This window comes from Gouania willdenowi, chromosome 7, assembly GCF_900634775.1.
Source record: "Gouania willdenowi chromosome 7, fGouWil2.1, whole genome shotgun sequence".
Taxonomy (NCBI): Eukaryota; Metazoa; Chordata; class Actinopteri; order Blenniiformes; family Gobiesocidae; genus Gouania; species Gouania willdenowi.
The window spans coordinates 19243381-19270851 of record NC_041050.1 but is presented as its reverse complement, the minus strand read 5'-3'; the positions used below and the strand labels follow the sequence as shown (position 1 = coordinate 19270851).

General features: G+C 39.5%; 1 protein-coding gene across 2 annotated transcripts in view; it reads left to right on the top strand.

The window, feature by feature from the left end:
- The window catches only part of LOC114466880 (paired box protein Pax-7-like), a 49899-nt gene extending 31476 nt beyond the window's left edge, over window positions 1-18423 (top strand). For both annotated transcript variants that reach the window (XM_028452728.1, XM_028452727.1), the window contains exons 6-9: window positions 2730-2895; window positions 3697-3896; window positions 12242-12500; window positions 16336-18423. In XM_028452728.1, the coding sequence (XP_028308529.1) occupies window positions 2730-2895; window positions 3697-3896; window positions 12242-12500; window positions 16336-16451 (741 nt within the window). In that variant the 3' untranslated portion in view covers window positions 16452-18423. The remainder of the gene's footprint in view (window positions 1-2729; window positions 2896-3696; window positions 3897-12241; window positions 12501-16335) is intronic.
- Window positions 18424-27471: the final 9048 nt, after the last annotated feature.

Below are 27471 nucleotides of genomic sequence, written 5' to 3'. Positions count from 1 at the left end.
CTTATTGCTGAAAGGGCTGTTCACAGACAGTGGATGGAACCGGGAGAGGAAGGGCAAAAAGGGTAAACAGCTAAAAATGTTACCAGCCTAAATACAGGAATGTGAGGCACATTCACAACAAGTTACAGCATTAAGAACCAACATGTATGTCCAGGTAAGGTCTAGCTCTGTCATCCTAATCCATCTAGTACAAAGAGAAGAGGCAGGTGAACTTAGTGTCAGTTTTCTTTGAAAGTAGCACCTTTCAACCAAAAAACATTCCACAGCTGTGATCTGACAGCCTGGGAGTCTCAGATTTGTTCTGGTAAAGTCACGTACTTAACGCTGTGGAGCCGGTTAGGGAGGGAGGCTCTGTGTTATGTGGCACTGAGTGCAGCGTGGGGTGTCGGTGTAAGCACGGGGTCTTTCTGACTTGGCGTGGCTCGGCTTTGAAACCTGGGGACTGGTGCCAGCCCGGGCACCGCCTGTGACACAAGCATTAATCAATCCTTTACATTGTCTTTTTGATTGTTTTGTTCCCATCTCCTCTCATTGTCATGTGCATCCAGGCTGCACTGTAAACTCTTAGGCACAGGCTGTTGCAGCCGTTGTACGTAAAGCTGACAGTTATTAGGCCTACCAATGTAAACTGTAAGATTATTACTGTATGTGTTAAAGTTAACAAAATAATTTAAGAAATGTCATTTTGAATCTATGAACATCAGCTGAGAGTGGAAGCTTTGCTCGAATGCTACAGGCTACCGCTGACACATGCATACAGCACCACAGACTGCTACGAGCCCTCAGTCTGAAAAAAAAGGAAACTTTAAAAAACCTGTTTATTCAGGTGAAAAGTAGCATCGTGTCTGCAACCTGCACAGGACGATGCTCCCTGAGATGTAATACACCTTCGTTCATGGAGCAAGGTCTGTTTTCGAATCCCTTATCGTAGCATGGTGCGCCGTGCTGTCCTCAAAATGAATTGTGGTGCAAAATCTCTACACCACACCTGGTTTTTAGAGACACGCCTACAAGGTACCAAAACACTTGTGATCAAAACACAACGCAAATGTACGCTTTCGGTTACTGAAATTGGGCCAGAGTGTATTTGGGTGTTTGGACATCATGAGAGCGAACTAGAGTGTATGTAGTTAATGCACTGATTGTTTGATTTCGTTTTTTCAAAAGGAAAAATGCACATAATATAGATTATTGTCAACACAGGAATAACTGTAGACCAAAATTTAAAACTATACAAAAAAACTTGACCTTACCTGTGCTTAAAGCAGTTACATGTTTCAACCTTTCATTCACAAAGAACTTTTTGTGTAGCTATTGTCATGCACAGGGTTGCACAATCTTTAGCAGTAGCAGAGATGATGCACGGTGTTTTAATTGGGCAGCACTTAAAACAATGAAACACAATACCTGCTTTAGTTATAATAGGATTATGCACGTTCTATTTTGTGCATAACTTATGTCAGTCACATGGTATTAATGACAGGTGGGTTAGAGGGAAAAACGTTTTTTGGGCGTCCGTAATGCTAACAATTGCTGTGTTAATTAATTAAGAAATGAAGAAATGGCTAAAATGACTCATGCAGGGCCTTTACATTTGTTATTCATTTATTCACCTTAAAATGGAAGTGAAATAAAACATTGTTATGTTGTTAGTTTTGTGTTTCTTGGTAATTTGAGCACTTTGAGCTTTTTGAAGGTTGCAATTCTTCAGTCTGCCATTTTATGTGGGACGTCAACGGTTTTCCACGTGTCTGTAAATAACCATAACGAAAAGGCCAGCAACCGGCTTGTGGTAAATTCAAATGATAATTGCGTAAATAATAATTAATTACAATTATGCCACAATTGTAATTGTAATTCTAAAAATCTGTTGCTGTCGTAATCGTAATTAAATTGTAATTGAGTTCAGATAATTTGCTTTGTAATTGCAATTGCCATGGAAATTCTATAAAAAATGTAAATTATAATTGAACGCAGAACTGGGGAGCCGTGTTACAGTTCTATGTACAGTTCTATACACAATTTTTAAAATATGTTTCATATCAAGATTTCACACATTTTACCATTTAAAAATAAAATCTAGGGTTATACTGACACAAAAAAGGCTCAGACGCCCACACCAAAAATATTAAAACCTATATTTTCATTGATTAGGAAGCCTAACTAGGTAACCAATAAATAGGAGGGTTAACTTCTATTAGGTGTTATATTTCAAGCTCAGTAATTGTGATTAATTCTAATTGAACTTTAGTAATTGACAACGTAATTGTAATTGAGTTATTGAGGAAAAATAAGAATTATAATTTAATTGTAATTGGAAGAAATGCTGGTAACTGTAATCGTAATTGAATTGTAACTGAAAAATGTAATTGATTCCAACCCTGGCCAGCAACATAGACTCTTCAACAAATGCAAAAAAAAACGGTTATTGAGTCATTTAATGACCTATATATAGTTTCACTGTACCAGCCAGGTGTACTTAGACTTCCCTGGTTTAATCAGTGTTTGCACCGTTTATTAGCACATGTGGTGATGTTTGCTCATGTTTTTACAACCTTGAGTAAACCCCCCCCCCCAAAAAAAAATAACAGTACTATAGCCTAGACAGGATGCCATTTTCTTATTAAAGGACAACAAATTATGTCTTATTCGATACTGTCTTTGCCACAGACTTATAAGTAATACTCTTACTATTGCCATTAATTGATTTGTTTTTATCTATTTTCAAGGTGTGGTTTAGCAATCGCAGAGCCAGGTGGAGAAAGCAAGCTGGAGCCAATCAGCTCGCAGCATTCAACCATCTTCTGCCTGGTGGATTTCCTCCCACAGGGATGCCAACACTTCCTGCTTACCAGCTGCCTGAGTCCAGCTACCCGAGCAACACTATGTCCCAAGGTAGTCTTTATTATCACCACCTCTAAGTTTATACACACTCATGAACAAGTCTACATTTATTTCTTCTGCTCCAGACATTGGAATTGTAACTCCTATGCTCAATTTACAGACTTACAGTAGAGGATTGAAATTAACATCCTGCTTTATTTATCAGTCATTTTAAAGGCCAACTTTTTTCATGTAAAGTTCAAGATAAATGTGGAAAAAATACTTTTTATATCCGTTTGTAGATTATTGGATCGTTTTTATTTCTCAACTACTACAGACGATTTCATCCTTTGTCCGAATAATGATACATTTAAATTAATGTTTTTCTTCAACAGAGCTTTATGTGTTCTTTGCATGTTACATAGGTTTGATTGAGGTAGCTTACTTTTCTTTAATAACTTCATACATGTATGACAGATTATTTGGAGTTTGAAAATAGACCCCCAGTAATGATGTGTATAATTGTCTGGGATGGGCTGGTCATTTCTGCACATATTGCTGATCCTGAGAAGCAAGTATCTAAAATAAAGGAATGTGTTTTGAACCCTGTTCAACACATATTTACAGTTACAGTATGGAGTCATAATGTAGTCATGCACATTAATCGGTTGTAATATAACACCACAAAGCAGTCACAGGAGGATAGAATTCAGCTTTTTATCATCAGTAGTTGTGAATACACATGGACTATGTTCATACTAGCCCATAGCGTGCACACATCACATAAAGCTGAACAATGTAGTGTTGTTGTATTGATGATGCTGTCTTCTTACCACAGTACCTGTTCATCATTACTGTGCATTTCCTCCTCAGATGGCAGTGGTACAGTCCACCGTCCCCAACCGTTACCTCCATCCACCATGCACCAAAGCAGCCTGTCCACCTCTGACAGCAGCTCCGCCTACGGTCTAACATCCAACCGCCACAGCTTCTCCAGCTACCCCGACACCTTCATGAGCTCTGCAGCGCCGAGCAGCCACATTAACCCAGTCAGCAACGGACTGTCCCCACAGGTCTGTCTCTTTCATTCTGCCTAACTCCAAGTCAATGTCTGTCCTCTCTCCAGTGGGAATTCTGTTGGAAGTCCAAACAGGATTGAAAAAGAGGGAGAAGTTAAAGCTCTAAGTTGATTAATAGCAGACTGTGACATTACCTTTTATATTTCCTGCTTTGCCTTTAGACTCATTTTGTCGGCTCAGATATTCCCGTGTTCTGCTTAGTGCTGTTGCACTGTTTTGATTGCATTGTGATTGTAATCATATTTATTTAAGTCAAAGTCAGCTTTATTGTCAAGCCTTCAGCATATACAATACATATAGGGGATCGAAATTGTGTTTCTCTCAGACCTTTAGTGAACAACACGATACAATATACAAATAGTATGAATATAATTACAGAAATAACACATACAACTGAAGTAAAGGAGAATGTACAGTAAACAAAGCAGTGCAATATTATTAAAGCTAAGAGCCAATGAATAGTATTCAATACTTGGCAAAGCCAGCACATCAGTGCACTAACCTCACAATATAGTCAAGTGTTGTTTGCTGAATTATACACAGGCACATTTGATAACTCTTTACTACTTTCAACCTCTACAAACTATAAACACTTCCAAACAATGACACGTTCTCTGGAAAACTTATTTTCAACAATGAGCTCTTTTAATCTATTAGTGTTTGAGGTTCAACATCACGACAACTCTCAGGCAAATCTTAAGAATTTCCATCACAAAGTGTGGAAAAAAAAGAGAAAATCAGAGCACATAATGTAAATCTCTGTATCATCAACATTTATGACAACACTTTTAATAGTATACTATTACGCTACTTCCAATAATTTAGATTAATTCAATTCAACTTTATTTATATAGTGCAAATTACAACAAAGTAATTTCAAAGCGCAGCTACATGTTAGAATACACTGACAGTAATCAATACTGATCATATCCCATTATCTATAACAGTCTTTCTCAAAACTTGGTACTGGATTCAGAAATAAGATAAAGAAGGTACTTGAGCCAAAAAAGTTTGAGAAACACTACTCTAAAATACATTATTTAATACAATTGATTATAAGGGAAGTGCCTAAATGATATAAGATATTGTATATACATACTGTATATCATTGCAAAACACTATATAAACATTGTGCTTGGTGTAAAAGGCTTGAAAAGGAATACCACGGCATTAACAATCAGTGCATGATTAGTAGCTGTAAATACTGTACTGTTAAACATAAATAATTAATCTATAGGAACACAGTGTAAATTCAAATTTGATGTAATTGATACATTACTGACATATAAATACATTAACTTTTAATCTAAGACTGCATGAATCAGTAATCCATTAGGTCAGTTGCCCTAGCTCATTATTTTGAGGTGGAGGCACAACATGATTATAAATACGTAAAACAGAAACAATATCTGTTTGGAAAGTTAGGGATTAACAATAATAGTTCAAAAGATATGAGTAGAACAGAAGTCATTTTAGTAAAGACTAAATGTGTTACAGAATTAATGCAATAAATTTTACTTCTTATCAGTCGACTTAAACTAGACTAAATCTAAAAATAATTCTGATGAGTGAATAATGTTTTGTGAAAAGAATAAAAAATAAAATCAAAATATAATCTTTTTTCTGGCAGGTGTGTTTATTAGATTGGGGCATAACTTGAACTTTAAAGGGTGTATATCAGACTCAAGCTGCCACACAGCAGGGTACAATAGACTAAATCCATCATTATGAAAAGAAAAAAAAGGGGATCCCATCCTTTCTGCTGCATTCTGTGTTCATTGTCCTCTTTTTGCTGTTCTCAGTTCCAGCTGAAGCTTTATCCATTATGGGTTCACTGACGTTGACCCTTTCATCATGTTCCCAGGCATTTACATGAGATAACAGTGTAGGGCGAATTTTCTAAGATCCTACTTCAAAATTGCAGGAAGACCATATGCGGCACGCCTGACAGCCAATAATTCAATTTGAAAGAGCTATATTGCATTTGGAATGTAATTCACGCAAGCCATTTCTGCGCCTCCTCCTCTCAAATTGAAAGGGAAAGAATTAGAGGTTGACTTTCATGTTGAGATGGAGTGTGCAGCCAATTCCAAGTCTTATTGACAGAAAGACAAAATGACAGAATGAGATGCCATCCCTGTGATGGCACCGCATGTGTAAATAGAAACTCTTTCACAGCTGCACCAACAGAGTAGAAAACACCCTGGGAAAAAAAAACCCTTTTTCCCCTTTTTCATCTGGTTTGCTCTGTTTTGCATGTGGCTTTTTCTTCAGTCAGATAGATAGTGATGCTGGGCCACTAATTTGTTTTTATCAGGTCAGAAAGCTAAGTGACCTGCCACTAAAGATGAAACTATTACTTCCCACAGTGACCCCAGCACACCAACTCAATCTCAGTGGTGAAAGGAAATGCATTTCTCCTCTCATGCTCTCGTTTCCCCCTGGTTTGTTGTATGAGGAAGATTTAGCCTGCTTTGGAATGGTGGAGCTCTCTGGCTCGCTATTTGATGTCAGGGTGAGAGATGGAGAGAGAGAGCGGGTGAGTGAGGATAGAATAGAGTGGGTTTCAGTGTTGGGGGATCAGAGCTGCTTTGGTTCTCCAGCTCTGTCTCTTTGATCCATATCCCCAGGCCTGCCTGCCTGCCTCGCTAACTCAGGCCTCTGCTTGTGATTCCTGACAACTGTCGGCCTGAGATAAGGAGGTGGGGTGGGGGATGTGGGGAACCTCCACTATACCCACCCCACTCCACCCCCACACCCCACAACACTAACACTGAGGCCTCTTCCTAACCACATTTCTTTTTTCAATCAATAAGCAAATGTGTTGATTTTCTTTCTTTCTTCAACAAAAAAAACACGAGCACTAAGAGATTTTCAAAACATAAGACAACATCCCTCCATCTTTTTGCTCTTCTGCTTTTACAGTGTATAGACTCGTGTGCACCTGAATGTCAATGAAAGTAGTCTAATTTTAGTCCCAGTAGCTATTAAAATGTGCAGTGCTAAGCCCTTTGACTGGGCACGCTGTCAACTGGCATGCTCCAATGTCAACAAATCAAAAAGGATGAACTCATATGCTTACATCACTCCCATAATGAGGAATAACGTCAAGGCAGAATGTTGATGTTAATTAGAATTTGCCTGAGAAAAAAGAAAAAAAAAAACAGATGCTGTTTGGAAAGATGCAAAGTAAAGAGCTTTATAGTAAAGGAATAAATATAAGACAAGACCTACTGAGGAAAGCTGCCAGAAGAGCTGGAGAATTTAAAGCATACCCACTGAGTGAATGTTTGTAGGATCTTTTTTTTTCTCTCCTCCCTCAGTGCAAACGATACAGAGCCCAAGGTGCTGTCTGACTGAGTGGGTAGAAGAGCATTAAGCCCCTCGAGTTCCTGTGGTTTGGATGAAGTGTAGGAGTTTGCTGTCTGCAGTGCAAAACAAACAACCCCAAGCTCATGCCTGCACTTTCTATGGGGTAAATAAATAAATACTGTACATGCACCATAGTAAAAGAGAATAGCTGCTTGTATTTAGCCATTGCACAATATACACATAACTTTTTATTACACAGCTTAAATTGCAGGCAGCACGTCGCTGATATAGTGGTTATCACTTCTGTCTCACAGCAGGAAGGCCCAGGGTGCTGGGTTTGATTCCCAGGATAGGAAGATCAAGGTCCTTTCCCTTTCCCTTTGGAGTGTGCATGTTTTCACCGTGCACTTCAGCTTCCTCCCAGAGTCCAAAAACATGTACATTATATTAATAGGGGTATCATAAGTTTGTGAATTGTGGTCTATTGTTGTGCCAGGAACAGTGTTGGGAATGCATGTGCTGGCACGCCGCCTTAGCCAATCATCATCGCTCATCTTGTTTTTAACCCACCTCCTCACAACAACTGAGTAAGAAGCCTGGGTTGCTTTCGGATAAAAGTTTTTTCAATCAATACATGTAACGCACCGCATTTAACGTTCAGTAACGATAACGGCGTTGTAATGGCGTAAATAGTAGTTAGTTAGATTACCCCGTCACTGAAAAACAAACGCCGTTATTTTAAACGCCGTTATTCCAAACACTGGCCAGGAATAGCCATGATAAGCAGGCATCCAAAATGAACAATATGAATACATATCCACTGAAACAGTGTCTATTAGATTAGAAGGTGAATAAAGTATTTAATCAGATTACATACTGCTGTCTTTGCAAAGATTTTCCTCTACAACTCTAAATCCTCATGCAGATGATGATTTCCACCCCATGACTTTCCTTTGACATTTTAGGTTTAGCTCAACCTGTATGTTCTAAGAATGTTTGGTTATACTGTTATTACTCCTTGGATATTACCTCAGGACTCCTCATTTTGGTTGAGTGATACAGTATATGTGTATAACTGAACTCTCCTCTGTATCAACAACAACAATCACCAGAACTTTTTGTTATTTATTAAATGGACTTGCTTTATGATGTTTCTTCACAGATTTGCGCCACAGTTTCTTCATTTTTACCCAATATATAAAATATTGTTGACAATTACATATATCATGTTGTTTGACATTAATTTCTGTCTTAAATGTAAGGAAAAATAGCTAGATGTTAAAAAAATTAGCTAAATTTTGAAAATACAGAAATCGTCAACAATTGTTTTTGTGGCATTTCACAATCCTTTTTAGAAATGTACCTTTCTTTTTTATAAAGCTTAAAAAATCTGGTGCTATGGGTAGTCTTGTAAACCAGTAAAAAGTGCATATTGTATGTAGGCAGGCACTGGCAGCATATCATCAAAATAGAAGAGCTTTATTGTAAATGCATGAGCTACAGAGCTATGACTGAAATAGAACACAGGGACAAAATCTAATTATTTTAAAGCATTGCAGGTGGAAGTATTCTCAGTACAATTGTACCCACAGCTTCTATGTTTGCCTGAGCTTCATGGAGGACCCAGCTGGATGCTGTCAGCAGCATCTGCGTCTGTCAGCTTCCAGCTGAAAGCTATCCCTCTGTTTATTTACATGTCATTATGGTGAGGCGGAGCAAATATTAACCTTGTCAGCTGCTGTTTGATCTGACATCCCTCAATGAGCCAACCTACACATCTTTCATCAAACATTAAACGTCTGCCCTTATCTCTGATAAAGAGCCTCTTGGCCTAGAGTAATTAAAGGTGACCTTTTATTTAGAAACAGAGTGAGGATGTTGTCAGGGGGCATCACAGTGGCAGTGGAACAATCTGGAATCTAGACTCTGGTGCAGAATTGTTTTACCTACATTCTTAAAGCATTTGTCAGCCCCAAAAGAAGGCAGAGGAAAGCTTTATGCAAGGACCCTCCTTCACAACTTGATAATGAACTTTCCAAATTACGGAGATTGTAGTAATTGAAGTAGAATTTTGCAGAAACTATTGTTGCAAAATCTAATCTCTTGAAATGTTTTTCCATCCAGAAACTCTAAACAAATTACGTACAAGGTGCAAGTGAAAGAGAGATGATAAAAAAAAAAAAAAACTAGAAAATTATCTGAAGCTATTTTGATTTTATACAACTTTCACTGTTGGAACTTTGTGTGCATGTTTGTAAGCATAGTGTTTTCAATGAGGAGTAAAAACCTCTTGTTCATGTTTGGACTTGTTATCTATTCCAGAAATCTCAAATTATAAGGTGTAGAAGAGTCACTTTTTCCCAATCCAAACTTGGAATCATAAATCAGAAAAGCAGTAACCTTGTAAAGATAACTGAAAACAGTTAAATATTTCCTTGATAACATTTTACTCCTCACTAGAGACTTTCTTCTGTGGTAGGTTAAAATTAATGGTAATGAAGTGCAAAGAACTGCTTTATTTTTCTTCTGAGGGAATCTTAAGATGCTGCTTTTGGGCATTCTTCTTCTTTGCATTACTGCCAATAGAGTTGTAACTTTAAGATTTGTGATAAGACCACATTTCCATTCATTTTCCAAAAGCATAGCATGATTGTGTAATTACCTCTGATTGCATCAGTTCGTCTGCATTCAGACTCATGTGCTTATCATGGTTGACGATTACAATCTGATTTATGATGCAAAGGAAGACAGTAACAGAGCATCTCAGGCACCAGCATCTTAGCATCACACTTAATCCCTGCTGCTTGATCTGCTCATGATGAAAGCTCATCTTGTCTCTGTGAGCACATTATAGTCAACCATACGTGTGCTACCGCGTGTCATATAAAACAAATATAATAGCTGCAGCTGTAAATCACAATGAAAGGCAACATCCAGAATCCACTAATCCCTAGCTGTCACACACTGTTCTTTTGATGTGGATCATGTCACCATGATCTGGTGTTAGTGATCATGTAAGCTCAAGTACACAGATTAAAGACGCATTGATTAAGGCTTAACCTAGTTATGAGCCAGTTAGGAATAGCAATCATTAAATGAAGTGTGTGGGATGCTTGTATGAGAATTCTATAGAATGAAGTCAAACTGAGTGGACCCTGGACGACTTCATTTTAGATTCAGTAGCATCTCCTCCTTCATATGACACTGATGATCAATGAGTTTAAGACTCTGGTTCTGTTTAGAACTGCATCTGGAACGCTGCCCACTGATGGAGCCTAAGTTTACTACAAGAGATACCAAAAGAAATAGAAATGGAAACGTTTTCTGATTATGGTAACCAATTACTGATGCTCAAGTGTCAAATCAAAGTAAGTCTTTAAATGTAGCTCTCTGTGGTTTTAATACTTGTACATGTTAAAGGGACACTTCAGTGATGCTTAGGAGTGACCAAATTGATTGAAGTTCCACACATGCCACTGTTGAATCTGCAATTTCCTGTTATTGAGTTAATCAAACACCTGGTGTTTTTTTCTATTAACCATAACTATAGCATTCCAGCCATGAAAAAAATCCAAAAAACGACTGAATTTAACAACATCAGGCATAAAATACACGTTTTTTCTGTTTAATGTTAATTAAAAGAACAGCTAAAAATGTACAGTATAACAAATGGATTAAATCAAGCAATAGGTAATTGTTTTTATCAGGGTGCAGCCAAGTAAGAGTTGATTAGCTGATTTATTAATTACTTAGGGCAGGCACAAAGCCAGGAACATCTGGACAGGTTATTAGTCTGTCATTGGACAGACACAGGCTTTGGCTCCTTTGCAAAAATGATATAAATCTTAAAAACAAATATTCTCAACTATCTTAAAACTAGGCTTTACACCAATCTGATCGGCTTTATTGGATCGGCCGATATTTTGCATTTTATGCAATTAATGTGATTGACTGTAATGCATTAATTCGCTGATCCGATCAATGACGTCATTGTTGTGATGAAACTTTCTGTAAATGCTCCCATTGTATTGTTTTATTCATCTCACTTACACTGAAGAGTTGTTTGCTTTATGTGACACGGCTCTATGGTATTTCACTCGTATTTGTGCAGAAAGGTGAAAACCTATGAGCAAACGGCAAAAATGTTGATGGGTTGGTGCGGAGCGGCTGAGCACCGAACTTCTTTCCCAGTCTACTGGCTCTGAAAGCAGGGGCAGCATCTGCTGTTAGCGTCTGTGAGTGCGTTTGTGTGTGTGCGTCTGTGAGTGCGTTTGTGTGTGTGCGCGCTTGTTTTGTTTATTTGTTTATTATGCATGTTAAAATGGAGAGTTCTAGAGCAAAACAATGCGCTCCCATTTATTTTCACTTTCATACCGGACACTTTTGTCCGTTTCAGGGTGATGGTGGACACAGAAGCGCACATGTGTGTATGCTCCCCACCTCCGGTGTGCACCTGTGAATACGGACTATAAGCAGCAGCGTGTTTAGCGATGCCACAGTCAGGAAATATATCTTTGCTCCGCTAACGCTGATGGAGGCTTCACGTAGTTCCAGTGGTCTGCCTCCACAGCTTAATCTCCAACTCTCTCGTAGTTGGCACAGCTGCTGTTCAGGGACTAAATTAAATGGTTTAGCTCACATTTACACCTGCAAGTGCTCGGTCTGCATCAGATTTTTAAAAGCGGAGCCATGACTCTCTTGTGTGTGCAATGTTATGGGTCCTGCATGGAAATAGCCAACTCTTCCACTCTTTCACAGTCACAAGGATGCATTTATGTCCCAAAACATGGTACGGTTTGATTTTCCGTGAACCTGTATCAGGTAGTACCAAAAGAATTTGGTCGGTACCTAAAAAAATCCAAAAAACAACCCGATCTCATATGATCGTATCGATGATCGGTGATCGTTTTTTTTAAACTCACTGATCGGTGATGGGCCCAAAAATCCTGATCGTGTAAAGCCTACTTAAAACCAGAATGTGTCACAATGTTTAGTGTTAATGAAAAGCCTTCTATGTGTGTTTGCAGGTCATGAACATCCTCAGTAACCCGAGTGGTGTCTCCTCACAGCCACAGCACGACTTCTCTATATCACCTCTGCACGGCACTCTGGACTCCTCCTCATCCAACAGCATCTCAGCCAGCTGCACGCAGCGCTCAGCTGAGACTTCCATCAAGACAGTGGACAGTCTTTCCTCCTCCCAGTCCTACTGCCCCCCCACATACAGCACCACCAGTTACAGCATGGACCCTGCTGCTGGCTACCAGTACACTCAGTATGGCCAATGTAAGTCCAAAATTACACACACAAACTCACCAAACATGAGCAACTTTCAGCGTCGCCAAAGAGCGTTACGCAGTAGGATCTTAGATGTAGGGCCGTGTGAGTGTAGAGACATTTGAGGACAAAGCCAATGAACACATAAAGCTTCCTGATGCGCAACGTATCACATTAAAGCTCTACTGTGCTACTTACTGCCATCTACTGACATGGTAGAGAATTTAATGATCTTCCCACTTAATTAATTAATTGGTAAATAACAGAGGTGGGATGATAAGTTCACAATACAAAACAATAAACAATAATGTTCTAGTAATAACAATACAATATTTTGGTAAAGGTAAAACAACAACAAAATGCAGTTATTTAAATTTCACTCTGGACTTACTAACATACTCTGAGCATGACCTTTTCAGCTAAATGGAAATATATATAAATAGTTGAACCAATAAGATCATTATCTTTACCACTTTCTTTTTTTTTACTTGGTAAAGTCTTTTTTTGAAGACAGTACCGGAAAAGAAGCATCACAAGTTCAGCAAAATGCCGAAAACAGAAATACCTGTTTTCTGGTCTTTAGTGAAGCTTTGAATTCTCCAACGGGGGTGATAGTTATTTTTATTCTTCTTTTATTTTTAGTATGGTGCCTTTAATACGCGAGGTGACTTAATGTACTTTCAACGAGCTTTCAAGTGCATCTGAAGGTTATTCCATTAAACAGTGCAGTGGATCTGAACGCTTCCGTGCCCTGTTCTCTTCTCACTCTAAGAACAGTCATTTCAAAGAACTTTAAACAAACAGGCCATGATGATTTTTTTCTTACTATTAAAGACATCACATAGGAAGAGATCGATATTTTAAAAATCTGCCAGTCGCAGACAGACATTGCACACCTGATGGTCTCTCATGGTACAGTGGTTGTACAGGGTTTAGCTAACAGCAGGTATTATTGGTACCCCTAGGCCTACATGCTGACATCTGCTAACCCTCTCTTTTTATAACACATTAAAAGCACAGCCCAGCTAAGGCACAGGGGTTCAGTAAGCTTACTGAAACCACCTCACATTCTGCTTTTTAGTTGAATACTGATGCTTGATGTCTGTCCTGAGGTTTAGAGAATAGCCCGATTAGATTGTAATTCATTTGATGCTGTCACACATCTGTCCCGATATGAAGAGATTCTTTCAGGTTTATTATAAGTTGTGTGTTAAGGTTTGTGCATCATTTCCATCAGTTTGATATGACTGCAAACAGAGATTACAGTGAGAGTTTTGTCTTTTAAACTGCGTCTCATCACAGATTCTGAGTTGGTTACGGCCCATCGTTCCCACCTCTCCCCCCAGCAGATAGATTTAACACTTTACTTAAGACACTTGACTCTCCTCTTGTTCTAATTCAAGAAGCTTCTGATGGATTTAGGTATATACTAACTGAGAAATGTGAGTGTTTTCACTTGTGTTTGTGCAGGTGTTATCAGATCGGCTCTGTGTCAGAGGCAGAGGACGCTCAGTGTGACTGCTCAACAGGGATTTAGGGTATAAACCTGGTTGACAGGAAAAAAACAGCCTCCTTTAAAGGGCTTGGCTAAACCCCTGTGAAACACAAACACACACATGCACATGTGATGCTCCCCCACTTGCTGTCAGGTTGACTGGCACCTTGGCAGACAGACCTGCCCACCCATAGGTGCTTCTCCTTCTGTCATTCCTCATCTTAGGGGTGACAGCTTCCTTTCTGCAAGTGACATACCTTACTTATCTTCTAATAGCTGCACACACCAACACACACATGCACGTATGTATGTCACATCACTTCTGTCAGCCCTCCTCTCTATGAAAGAGAAGTTATCACCAGCTGAACCAGGGCGGAGCAACATCAACTACTCTGAGGGAGAATATGATGAGCATTAATGTCAGCTTTTTCCCCACTCTCACTTTTTCATGTGACGACCTGCCTCACTGTTTTTCTAGCAGTGTAAGCCAAACTGTTGATTTCTTTGTCTGCTTGTCAAACACAGTTTTGTCCTGTCAGTCTCATAGATTGAATACAAAACCAACTGTTCTGTAACAATATGATACATTTTAAAGGATGAGCCTGGGAGTATAATTCACTTTTTCTTTGCCCATGCATCGAGGATTAACAACACATTTTACAAGTTCTTTACAGTTTACACAGTGACTGCAACATTTACCTTTATCCTTATAGTCATTTGGCAGGGGGGTTTCTCAGACGCTTGTTTGATTTGATCTCAAATATAAAACACCCTCTTCCGGTCGAGGACCATTTACTCAGATTTCGAGGTGCTGATTCTCATCCTGGCCACTTTATACTGTGAACCGATCTAGTGAGAGCTGACTATTACAGCCTGATGAAGCCATCAGGACCACATCATCTGCGAAAAGCAATAACCCAATCCTGAGGTTACCAAATCAAAACCCCTCAATGGTCTTGTTTCGCCTAGAACTTCTGTCCATAAAAGTTATGACAGAATTGGTGACAAAGGGCAGCCAGGGAACAGACAGCCTGTATCAGGGGGTCTGCTACCTCATATCCCCGAAAAGAAAAAAAACACCACACTGTTTCCCAATGGACAGGTCGAATACCTTCTTCACAAAGTACCCTCAAGGATCCTGCTGAGGGGAAGGGCGTAGCTGTTTGAGAGTTCCACGACCAGGACTAAAACAGCATTGCTCCTCCTGGATCTGAGAATCGACTATCCAGTACCCCTGAATAGACTTTACCAGGGAGGCTGAGGAGTGCGATCCCTCTATAGTTGGCACCTATAATTGGTACATACCATCCAGTGTGTACAAACTATAGGGGACCAAAAAGAAGGACCACCACCACAGGTAGTATTCCTGATGTCCACACGATGTTTCAGAGTCCTTCCAACCATGATTGCCCCACAACATCCTGAGCCTTGAGGAACTTGATACGCAAAATGTAAAAGTTGAGTTTTAAATACAGATTCTGTATTTTCTTTGAAAGCATGATTGAGAAGAATTTAAGGCTGATGGGGTGTGCTCATGACACCCACAACCCAGTTCCCACGTCTGGCCGAGTTACATCGGGGTTACATCGAGGTGCATCTGCTAAAAAAAGGAAAGAACACTGTCATACGGGCTCAACCCAGTGCCATGTCTATACACTGACAAATAGATACATAAATAAATAAAGAACACTGACCCTCGCAGCCAAAACATCAGACCAGCCCACTGAGAATTGTCCCGGTCTCCCCGATTAGTGACTCCTGGTCTGCCACTGCCGACCCCTGAGACAGACTCACCGAAATCCTGGGGTTCAATCGAACCCCAGTTAAGAACCACTACTTTAATATATATGATATTTTGATAGAGCTTGTTGTTCAAATTCATTATTGGTACCCTTTAACTATTGTTATTAATGTTATATTTCTATGCTTCAGATATGCACAGGGAACATCACCTGATAAAGCCTTGCCTTCCCTTCACGATTGTCACCCCTTGCATAAAAGCCTGGTTTAAAACTGGTTTCCCAATTTTGTAAAGGTCTTAGGAAAGCCTTCCAACTTGAGAAGAACTTGCTTATGGAGAAAGACACATGCATGCACATCTGCACTTTGGAACAGAAGATGATTCTGGAATGAGAGAAGCCCTTAAATAAGTTCAGAGTTGTTTCCTAAATCAACAATATTCTGAATGATAACCTTAGCAAGCATGAAAGTGATTCATTGCAAATTATTCCATGAAGACAGATATGAAAACACCTACATTGAAAAGTGAACAGAATGCTACAAATGTTTGGTTGTGAAATTGCGTTTGTAATCTAATAATCTCTCTGTCTTTACTTCTTTTCTTTCAAGCTGCTGTGGATTACCTGGCAAAGAACGTCAGCCTCTCCAGTCAGCGAAGGATGAAACTGGCCGACCACTCGGCTGTACTGGGACTGCTGCAAGTTGAGACTGGCCAGGCCTACTAGTATTCATTTTGCAATGAAAAAGCATGACACCTGGTTACCAGTGCAGCCTGCACCTCCTGCCATGATACATATCTCTCCCTGTATTTTGTGTGTGTGTGCGTGCATTTGTTTTTATTTTTTTAAATGATGCAGCTGTCATCAACATTCCTTAACCAAGCAGTCAAATTCATTGCAATCGGGTTGTTGAAGTTGATTTTTACAAATGTAAAATCTTTTCAGTGAACTGGATGAACATTGGTGGAAGATGTAAACTAAGAGAACGCTGAGACAATCACTGGAAGTGTTGAATGTCACTAAGTGAATGAAATATAGATTACAATTTCTTTCTTTACTGAACAACTGCCCCACTTTCAAGTATCTTCTGATTGTTTGGTATAGATAAATGATTCCCTCAATGTTCCCAGCTGGCAAAACTGCACAAAATCCTTCTTACTTTGCGGACATTCCACATCGTAATCCCTCAACACCTTCTACTCTACATAATGAATTTAAATCCAATAGATTGTTCAAATGCTACCTCAAATTGTGTGATGTACCTGTGACCACCTTCAAGATATTTGGTCTCAGGGATCAACCAATGATTTTAGCAGTTAGCAAAACTTCACATGAGAAGACTGATTGGAAGGAACCAAGCTTAGAATCACATGCTTTTAGTGTAAAATCCATCATTTCATAGTTAAATCTGGTAAAGATTTGCACCTTAAACCAAAAAGCTGTTTGTGTGTGTGCGTGTGAGTGTGTTTGAGGGAGATTAGCATCTTTGTAACAGATAACTGATATGGACTAATTCAGCCATTCCTGAAGCGGTAACTTCTGCAGTTCTTCTCGTCGACAACGAGATCTCGTAAACTTCTCTGCTGGAATTCAGTGTCACTATTACTTCATATTCCGTTGTTCTGCCTACAGATCCAAAAACCAGTTTGTTCCATTTCCTTCATTTTTTCCTTTCCTCTGCACTTCTTCAGTCATCAGCAACCAACTCACACTTCATTGACACCAGCACTATCGAGATCATTCTTTCTTATCAGTTTCTTTATCATAGAACTGCTTTGGACCACAATTTGTTAATGTTGATCATGTTTATGATGTTTATGGTTTGTCAGTGACTTGCCAGGTAAAGGAGTCTGAACAAAATATGAGGAAATGAAGGATTAGTTTCTCTTTATGTTGGTTTTACAGTTATTTATTCATTTTATAACTATTAAAAGCAGTTTAAGTAAAGTAAAGAAAAAACCCATAGAAATATTTAAATTTTCAAATAAAACAGCCATTTATTAGGGAAATTATTTCTCTCTGAGTGACATTTACTTGTTAATTCATGTTTTTGCCCTCGCCCTGCTTTTTAATAGAAACAGGAAATATTTATGTAGAATGCAGTGAACGATAAAAGACCAAAAACAACCATTCCACGTAGAAATTAATCTGCATTTCTAATCTTTGTTCTACTTTTGATGCCATTCCACAGTGATGCTGACATTTTTGTTGTGTTGTGAATTTAGAAAATACATGGAGAGGTTTTTTATGTTTCATCCTTCAAGATCCTAGTGTCTACAAATGTTAGGTCAATTAAAAAAAAAAAAAAAGTGTTTTTCATCGCCCTAAGAGCCATAAAACCCTCACAGAAGTAGGCTGGGTTACTCTTCTACCCCGTGTATATATTTTCAAACTAAGAAAAGCTTAAATTAAATCAAATGTACAGACTATGCTTATTGACCCACTTTCTGACCCTTTATGTTCACTTCTTGATCCTTCTCAGCTTCATTTTTTCCAATTATCATGTATGTTTGTCATCATAGCATAATTTATTCTGTGTATACCAAGTAATAGACTAGTGAGAAATTTGTATTAGCTTTTATTCCCCTCAGCCTCTTTGTATGTGTAACACTGGGGTAACTGTCTTTGCATTAAAGCTCTACAACTGGACCAAGACCTCAAAGGTGTGTTGGCTGAAGTCAGTTTTATTGCTTTCTTTTTAACTGAAATTATTATTATTATTATTATTATTATAATTGCTCACCTGCCAGTAACAACGCGCCATCCTAGAAGGTGTGGTGAAAACATCCCACACCAGTGAGTGCATGACTAGCAACAGCCCTCACAGACGAAGCATGCACTGGCGATACCAACACCAGTGCAGAAACGCGGACCCCAAACTCACCAGGCGGTTGACATTGCCCCCACCCACCAAGACAGGGAACGCCAGACCCCGCCCCACACCCACCGCTACTATGACACAAACACCGTGCTGTGCCCGCACCATGACAACAATACGGGAAGTTTCAGGCCGACTCATGACAACAACCACCTCTAAGACCACCAGGATACGAGGCCAGCAACCAGCCGTTCCTGTGGACGGAAAACACGGCAAGGACACAGCAGTACAGAGACCCACCCTCTCCAGCATTCCCCAGCACCACCTGAATAGAGGGTTGGGACCATCAATTCAGGGAGTGATGTTAATGTCAGTTTAAAATTGGGGGGGTCAATGAGGTAGCGGAAGGACACCACACGCACACCACTTCTTGGTAGCATGATGTCCCATCCTACCGCCCTGCCATCAAGCTCCCCAAAATAGGGATGTATATGTGTAATGCAAGGAAGTGGTTGTTCAGACCAGCTATGAGGTAGTGTGTGAGAGATTTAGGAGTCCTATCAGAGGTGAGTGTGGAGCCCCGGTGTTTGGCAGATGGTGCAGATAGGCCAGCAGCCATGCAGGCACCAGGACAATACTGGGCAGCACGATCAAAGACCACAATAATGAATCAGGTCCAAAACAACAGATAAACTATTAAAACTAAAGCTCTGGAAAAGGTGATGCTTGTTTTAATAAACAATGAGGATTTGTACTATTGAAAGTTTTCAGTAGTTTCTTTTCATTGGACATTGAACTTATTAAGAAATTGTCACAACAAATATAAGTAAACCTGAGTTTAACAATATTCTGTAGTATCTGTATTGTATTGCTCAGAACCGCTGAAAGTAAGGGTTGCTTATATGTAGCTTATGTCCCAATACCAAAACTGGTATTGTGATAGGTTCTGATAGTGAGGTGTGCACTATACTCCACAATACTCCAGTACCATTTTATTTTAGCATAATGTTATTATATTCATGTAATTACAGTTAGGTTATTGTTAACGCCTCAGTCCAAAACGCAGGGGATGAAAGGGGAAAAAAACCTTTGAATCAGAAGAAGTAGATGTTGATACAACTTTTTATTTTCAATTTACAGTCAATTCTTTCCAAACATGCCATTTTTTTGGTGCATAAAAGGAGTGCATTTGCTTCTTCCTTAAGCACCCCCAGAGGTACTCCCAGTAGCAGTCTTGGGTTGAACCACTGGCTCGTCATCAGGTAGTTCGGCTGCTTCTGCTCCCTGGCAGCTTGTCTTGAAAGGCCATTTCCAACTCTTTTTGTAATGACTCAGAATCTGGACTTTTCTCTTCCCCATTATTCCCATGGTTTAATTGTTGACCAGGGTTTTTACCTTGTGAAACATAGATTTTTATCTGATGGACTGACCTACATTAGTCAGCTGATAAAGCCTACGTGCATCGGACGCTTTCAGACCGAGAAATTAAATAATTCATCCATGGATTCTGAGGTGACCATGGGTGGTTTCTTCATAAGGTCAACAGGGCGACGCCCTACCAAAAAAGAAAAAGGAGTGATTTTTTTCTATCATATTCTTTCACAGAACTGTGACAGTTCTAGACAGTTTGAGCTGCTCTCTATGTCATTGTCCAATTAGCGCAGGTCTCTGCTCCATTAAGTACCGCCCCTTTTGGGAGATCTGAGTCAAATTGAAAATCAGCCAGACTGCACTCATTGACTCTCATGTAAAATCATTTTTTTCTTATTTCAGTTGTTACAATGCATTCCTTATGAGTTCTGGGACGGCTCGCATCAACGTGCTTTTGTTGTACCTAACGTGAGCACAGCCAGCATCAGATTGGCTGGAAACGTGGTTGAAACAGAATTTGATGTAGCGCGTGAATTCCTGATGAGGAAGATGAGTGACACCCCACTTCCCCACAAAGACGATAAATGAACAATCGCCAACGTCCTCAGCACATTGAACTGTGCACCTCAGGCAATGCCGATGGTTTGTAACAGCCTACTGCCTTGCTTTAACCTTAAAAGCATCGACAGTCACCTGTGAAAACTTGTTTTCAACACTTAGAAACAGAGAAACGTTTTACTGATACTGGATCAATATGGCAACATACACTATTGTTTGTGCAATGTTGAGCAATTTGAATACACTACCCCTTTATTTGGATTTATATAAACTATTTGTATTTAAAATAACTACTTTAAAGAACTCTAAATAAATACTTTTATTGATTTTAACTTACATGTAGTCCTCTTTGGCAAAGCAAGCGTATCCGTCCAGGTTCAAAGATATTTGAAGGTGACTGATTCACAGTTTATCGTTGATCTTCATTTGTAGAGCCAAGTTCATTTTATTTGTTGAACACTCCTGGATGTAACTTTTCCCTGTAGCCATTACATTTGTTACTGCTATGTAAGTTGACTAGAAAATAACAAGATGTGGCAATTGTCTTGCTGCCTATTTATTTTCCCATATAACGAGTCACCTTAGACATCCTCAGAACAGTTGCCCCCCCTTGACAAATTTGTCGGGGGGGGGGGGGGCAACTGATGAAGTCTTTACAATAAAGGTTCCATATTATGTTATTATGACCTAGAATTCCTTTGCAAACACACTTTGTCTAATCATGCTGTTTCTCTCGTTAACTCCTTGTGGATTTTCTATTTTTGTTCTACTATGACACATTGATAGTGCAACAGAACAAACTTTAAACCTAGTGAACCCCAAACAAAAAGCCAAAATTGCCAAATATAGTGCAAGTAAAAGATTTAAAAATAGTTTGAAAAATGTCTTCCAATGAGCAATTAACTTCAACCAGATCACAGAGGCTGGTAGACTATGACAGTAATAATTATGGTAGGTCAGCTTAAAAATGTTATCTCTCTGACAGGAGGGAAAAAACCCTCCTAGAGGAGAGAAGAGATTAAAGATGAGTGTGTAGAAGTTCACCCCCCTCAGGCAGGCCCCGGGGTACAGTGTAGCAGGAGTATTGCTGTGTCAAACACTCAACACTGTCACAATGAAAAGCACTTACAAAGCCTAACATCTCCCTAAATCCAATAATTATTCTGGTATACATTATGTACCTGGTCCCCAGCTGTCTGATCACCAGTGTAAGGGGATTGCACCTTCTACAATCAGCTTAGCACAGACAGATTGTTCTGATTGCCTTATAATATCTGCTTGTAAGTAGTGCGCTTTAACAGTGTGACACCCAGTGAAGAATGACTGTAACATAAATTACTATACTGCCCCCCAAACACCGTTGTTGTTCACTGTTGTTCTCTTTAAAAAGATTTAGATTTGTCTCTAACAACAAAAGAAAGCTGTGCACTGTCTTTTGTAACCACGTTATACCCACCATGCTCGACCGCAACGGTTATCACCTTTACTCGTCTTTTATTTAGTGTCATGTTTTTCCTTCACCCTCATGTCTTTTATGTCTTATCGCAGTAGTTCTTTAAATGTGTGATTACTGAGCTCTGTAGCCGCCTCTGTTGTTCCGATTTCCTTCTTCGCTCCCTGCCCCCTTCAATCCCAGCACCTCACTCCTTCTAATCTCCTCACTCCACCAGCACTTTGAAATTAAGCTGGGGGGAAGAAGGGTGCCTTACTAACCTCTCTGCTCTGACACCGGGTGCTCAATCAGCCTCATTGTGAAAGAAGACTTTAGTTTGTCTGAGTCAACATGTCTGATGTGTCAGCCGCTCTGAAACTCACGGCTTTGACTGGGAACATGGCTCACCCATTCTTAATAAACTCCGCAATACAGATATTATATTCAATCTTTATATCTGTATTTGCTGAGTCAGCTATACACATGAATGGACAAGCACATGCACGCACTCAAACACACACATTCACACAGACACATACACGCGTATGTGCACATTTTATTGTTTTATGCAAGTGTGAAAAGTACTTTCACCTCAGCTTGTACGTGTGCATGTTTAACGTTAACATCCTTTCTATCAGTGGGTTGTCAAAGCAGCTGAGCTGGATCTAACCAGCTTCCTTGAATCATGGACGTACCTGACAGTAACACATCCTCTACTGGCATCACCTCTGTATACTTTGTAAGTTTGCACGCTCATGTAAAACTTTTACATGCTCTCGCAAACAACTTTACATGCAAGTGTATAAGTTTCACGACTGGATAAACAATATAAAAATATAACCGATTAAAGAATATCCCTGTCCTTTGGTATGTTTTAAGTTATGTAAACAATAATGAAACCATGCCAAAACCCCAATGGATTCAAAGCATTCACAATGTTCTATTGATGTTATGCCAACACCTTGGAACTGTTTCAGCACGTAATTGACATGGCTAGTCACTTAAAATATGTCAACTATATCAAAGAAGTAACCAAAATACAATACCAACACCTACCCTTAAACATAACCTCTATTAATAATCCTAACTTTAATGAAATACAGTATGTTTCCCAACTTTTAGATTTATACATCACTGGGATTTTGTCCATTTTGGTTACGTTTTGCTTGCATTGAACCATGGCTTTCAATCAAGACTTCTTGCTTTCTGGTAGTACTGCTTGTCTCCCTTTTCTGTTTTTACCACAGTCGACAGGAGCCCTCCATTATTCCCTCTCCAATTTTGGAACCAGTCTTCCACATTGAGATGTTTTTTGCAGGTCTACTGCTTTAATAGCTATCAACCACTAACTCACCAACAAACTCTAAACCTGCATCCCACCCACAGGGACAGACTCCTGGGCTTTCTGATAGGTAGACCTTAGTCAGTCCGGACTGGGAACAGTTGGTGACACAGTTTGATCACATAAAATGGTACCACACATTGATGTGTCCTCAGTCTTTCCTACACCAGGGGTGCCAAACATTTGGCCTGCAGGACAAAAAGAAAAAAAAATATATAATGTGCAATTATTTAATCAGAGTTGCTGCTATTGCTGATTTGTACACTGAAGGTTGTACAGTTTCAGTTAAAGTAACAGAAAGCAGAAAACCAAAGCACAGAACATCACATTTAAAGCAGAATCCATTGTTGGCTTTACAAAAACAGCAACAACGCCTTAAAACAATCCTAATAATGCATTAAAATATCAGAAAAAGTCTCTGAAATTCCATTGTTCTTGTGTGATTCATGACAGAACCAACAGAAATAAATGCTAACCAGTATATTGGAGGGGCTTCTCTCAGCCAGTGCTTCTGTGTTTGAATGGGAGGGCTCAGCTGCAGCTTGCATCTTAATCAATGTTTTGGTGTGACAGAGAGAATGGCCTTTATGAATTGCATGTTTGTGTCATGATTGCCGTTGACATTTACCTGTCATTCAAACCTTTTTGAAGAATTGAATGTGACAAAGCCAAAGCCAGTAGCTGTTCTTCAATCAATGCTCATTCTTTTGGTTGATAATATTCTGTCAGACTCATATTATACTAAGCTCCATACATTTTCTGTCTTGACCCTTATGTTACAAAATCAGACAGTTTAATTCAGGTGAAGAGTCTGGGGAATATTTTAGCATCACTTTCCCAAAGGGAAAAATAAACATTAAATCTGCTGCAATTTTCAACAATTATAATTATACAGATTAGACATGAACATTTATTATTTTTTGTAGTTTTAAAATATAAATAGCCACAGCCATGCAGTCTTTTAGTGTTATGTTAAAAAAAAAATTACATCAGATATTTAACTCATTCAGTACCAGCCATTCTCAGGTTTTCTACCCCCCCCTCAGTGCCAGCCATTTTTGAGCATTTTGACTGATTTTAAAGACCCACAGAATATTTTCTACTATGATTATCTGAAATCTGACACCAGATTCTGAAAGATTGAAGGCTATACTTTCATAAAAAAAAAACAAAAAAACATTTGTTTCTGGCTTGTTTCATTCTTTTGTAATCTGCCATTGAATAGAGCAAGTTTTACACAAATCTTCAGTTTCAGAGCAAAAAGCTGAGAAAACAGCCTTTTTGTAAAAAAAAAAACCCTGTCAGTGACTTTAAAGCTATTTTTTTTTGCTCTAGTGACAACTCTAACATCTGAACATTGTTTCCTTGTATAAAACAACAAAAAAAAAAACACTGAGACAGGGCTTTTGATGGCGAAATTATTATTATTTATCTATCTGGGTCAGAGTTGAATTGATTTCTTACTGTATTTTGGCATTCCTCCAACTTTCTCTCCCATTAGTCTGCACACACGCAACTTCCTCTTCCTCACGGACATACACAGTTTCACTGCGTTCCCCATTTTTTTTTTATTGTTTTATCTCATAATTGCCCCCTCCCCCCCGACACGCAGAGATGACCCGTTTGGCCTGGTTAGTTGATGATTTTATCTCACGATCACAACATTATCAATAATCCACTCAGGTCCACACATGTTCTGTGTTAGTATGTGGAGCTGTGAGCTGCTGGATACTTCACAATATCACTCTGTAGGGCCATAATCTTCTTTCTTTTCCTGCTTCTTCCTGCTTTGCTTGGTAGCATCAGTGGCTAATCTCACATCTATAGGTGCACTGCCGCCATCTTCAGGCCACAGTTGGTCACTACAACACCCCACAGCTTAGATATTGATGAGGGACCTACGCCAGGGTGTTTTCTAGTAATCCCCGAGAAAAAATGCAAATGACGAGTTATCTCCTCAATGGCACTGAGCGTATGTATTTCAAATGACGAGCTATCTCGTCAATGGCACTGAGTGAGTTTTAATATAGGGTGCACGGTGGATAATTGGTTAACACGTCCAACACACAACAAGAAGGTCCAGTGTTCAAGCCCTGGTGTGGACACTTGGGTCCTTTCTGTTGCGGTTTTTCCACCACGAGCACAGAGTTTTTGTTTTGGAGCTATAGTTGGAACTAGAGCTACTCCTATTTTGCTGAAGAACCGGTTTGGTTTTTCACCGCTGCAGCGGTGGAAAACCAAACCAAAGGTGAAGCGACACCACAAAACATCAGTACGTCACTGCATACGTAGCTACGTATACCCAGCGGCTGCCATCTCCCGCTGCAGCCACTCAAATACTGGCTTGTTCCGCATGGCAGACTTTAGCTTTTCCTGCACCTCCTCATTGCACCACAGTGCCACAAAGCACTATGTCTCCGCCTCTGACCACTGCTGCTTCACAATTTTATTTTAAATTTTTGGGGTTTCCTGGTATTCGCTTTTTCACTTGCTATGAACTCCAGTCGAGTCGAAAGAAAATGGCTGCACTTCGTTTCTTGCAAGACCCCTGTAGCCCCACCTTCTGCGGTCCCTTCCTCCCTCCTCTCCTCCCGCCCACTTCAGAGCTTGGGCTGTAGCCCAGCAGCTATTTGGGGCCAGCGTAGCTCTCATTTTCAGCTCCGAGAGCTGGAGCTATGTTGGTGGAAACATTGAATCGGAGTCAAAAAACGTTCTTGCTCTAAGCTAGCGCCAGCTCCTGCCCGGTGGAAAAGCCCTATGTGTGGAGTTTGCATGTTCTCCCCGAGCTTGCATGGGTTCTCTACGAGTATTCCAGCTTCCTCCCACTAATCAAAACCTTGACTGTTAGGTTGATTGGAGTTTCTAAATTGCCCATAGGAGTGAGTGTGAGTGATTGTGTAAGGTGCCCTGCAATGGACTGGCGCCCTGTCCAGGGTGTACCCCCACCTAGCACAAAAAGGAGCATGCGGGTCAGAAAATGGATGGATGTAAACTTAATGTAGGAATCATTTTTCACTCCAAGGTTGCAGATTTCAAAAAATGAAGAGGGAAACATTACCAGGAGTTATAATGCAGTTGTGGAAGATGGAGTTAACAAGAATTGAAGTAAACTATTAGCAAGAGACTCTGCGTGTCTGTGAAGACCTCAAAAGATTTATCAAATTATGATTTAGAGTGCACGTGCACACAGGAATCCTGTGAGGAATCACAAATTGGTGGTAATCAGCCTGCAAAATGATATTTTCATTTGCTTTGGTCCTTCAATCTTTTTTGATTATAAACTGGTAAGGTTCATTTTCATTGAGGTGGGTTTGAAAGAATCCGTGTATCATTCGTTCATTCGTTTTTCATTATGTAACAAAAACATGAAAAACAAAAAAACACTGATTATTTGATATTTGTTTCCAAAACCAAAATGGAAAAAATGGAAAACGCCTTGTTTTTCAAATTTAAGCTCTTTTGCTTCGGTACAGAAAACGAAAAACGGAAAACAAACACCTTTATTCGTTTTCTCCATTACCGATTGGCCAATGACGGTGTAAACAGCGAGTCTGACAGAAATTTAGATGATTTTTTTCCCCGTTGGAGCATTGATTCTTTGAAAAAAATATTGTGGAAACATGGTATCGGTCTCCAAGGTAGAAATGCAGAGTTAGCTGCTAAAGTTAATGTGGCAAACAAGCTAAAAATTCAGGTTTTTCCTGGCTTTTCAACAGTAATCAATCAGCTAAACAGTGCTGTTTCACTTATCGGTCTGTCTATCTTGTGCATTCCTTCAATTTTGTAAACTGAATTAAATTAATAGGTTAATCAAAATAATCATGGACCTAGTTGGTGAATGGTGTACCTTGTAAATGTACCTTTTCAAAGTAGGAACTCACACTGTCCTTTTCACAATTGGAAATCTCTCTTGTCCCATCAATAATAATAACACATTTTATTTCTAAGCACTTTTACAGTTGTTAAAACAACTACAAAAGTCAAAACTACCAACAATAAAGGTAAATACAGAATCTCCCATCGGTTTTACAAAAGTGCACAGATATTTGCTTACCTGTGACCCCCCCAAGGTCACGCATGCGCACTCCCAGAGTGCTAAAATGCTTATTGGTAACATATTTGGTGAACCAGTTCAGTGCTGTTTTCTCGATACCAATATAGTGTTTAGGCAGGACAAAAGCAGAGCACGGTTCAAAGTACAGAGGACTGCTGTAAGAACAGGCAG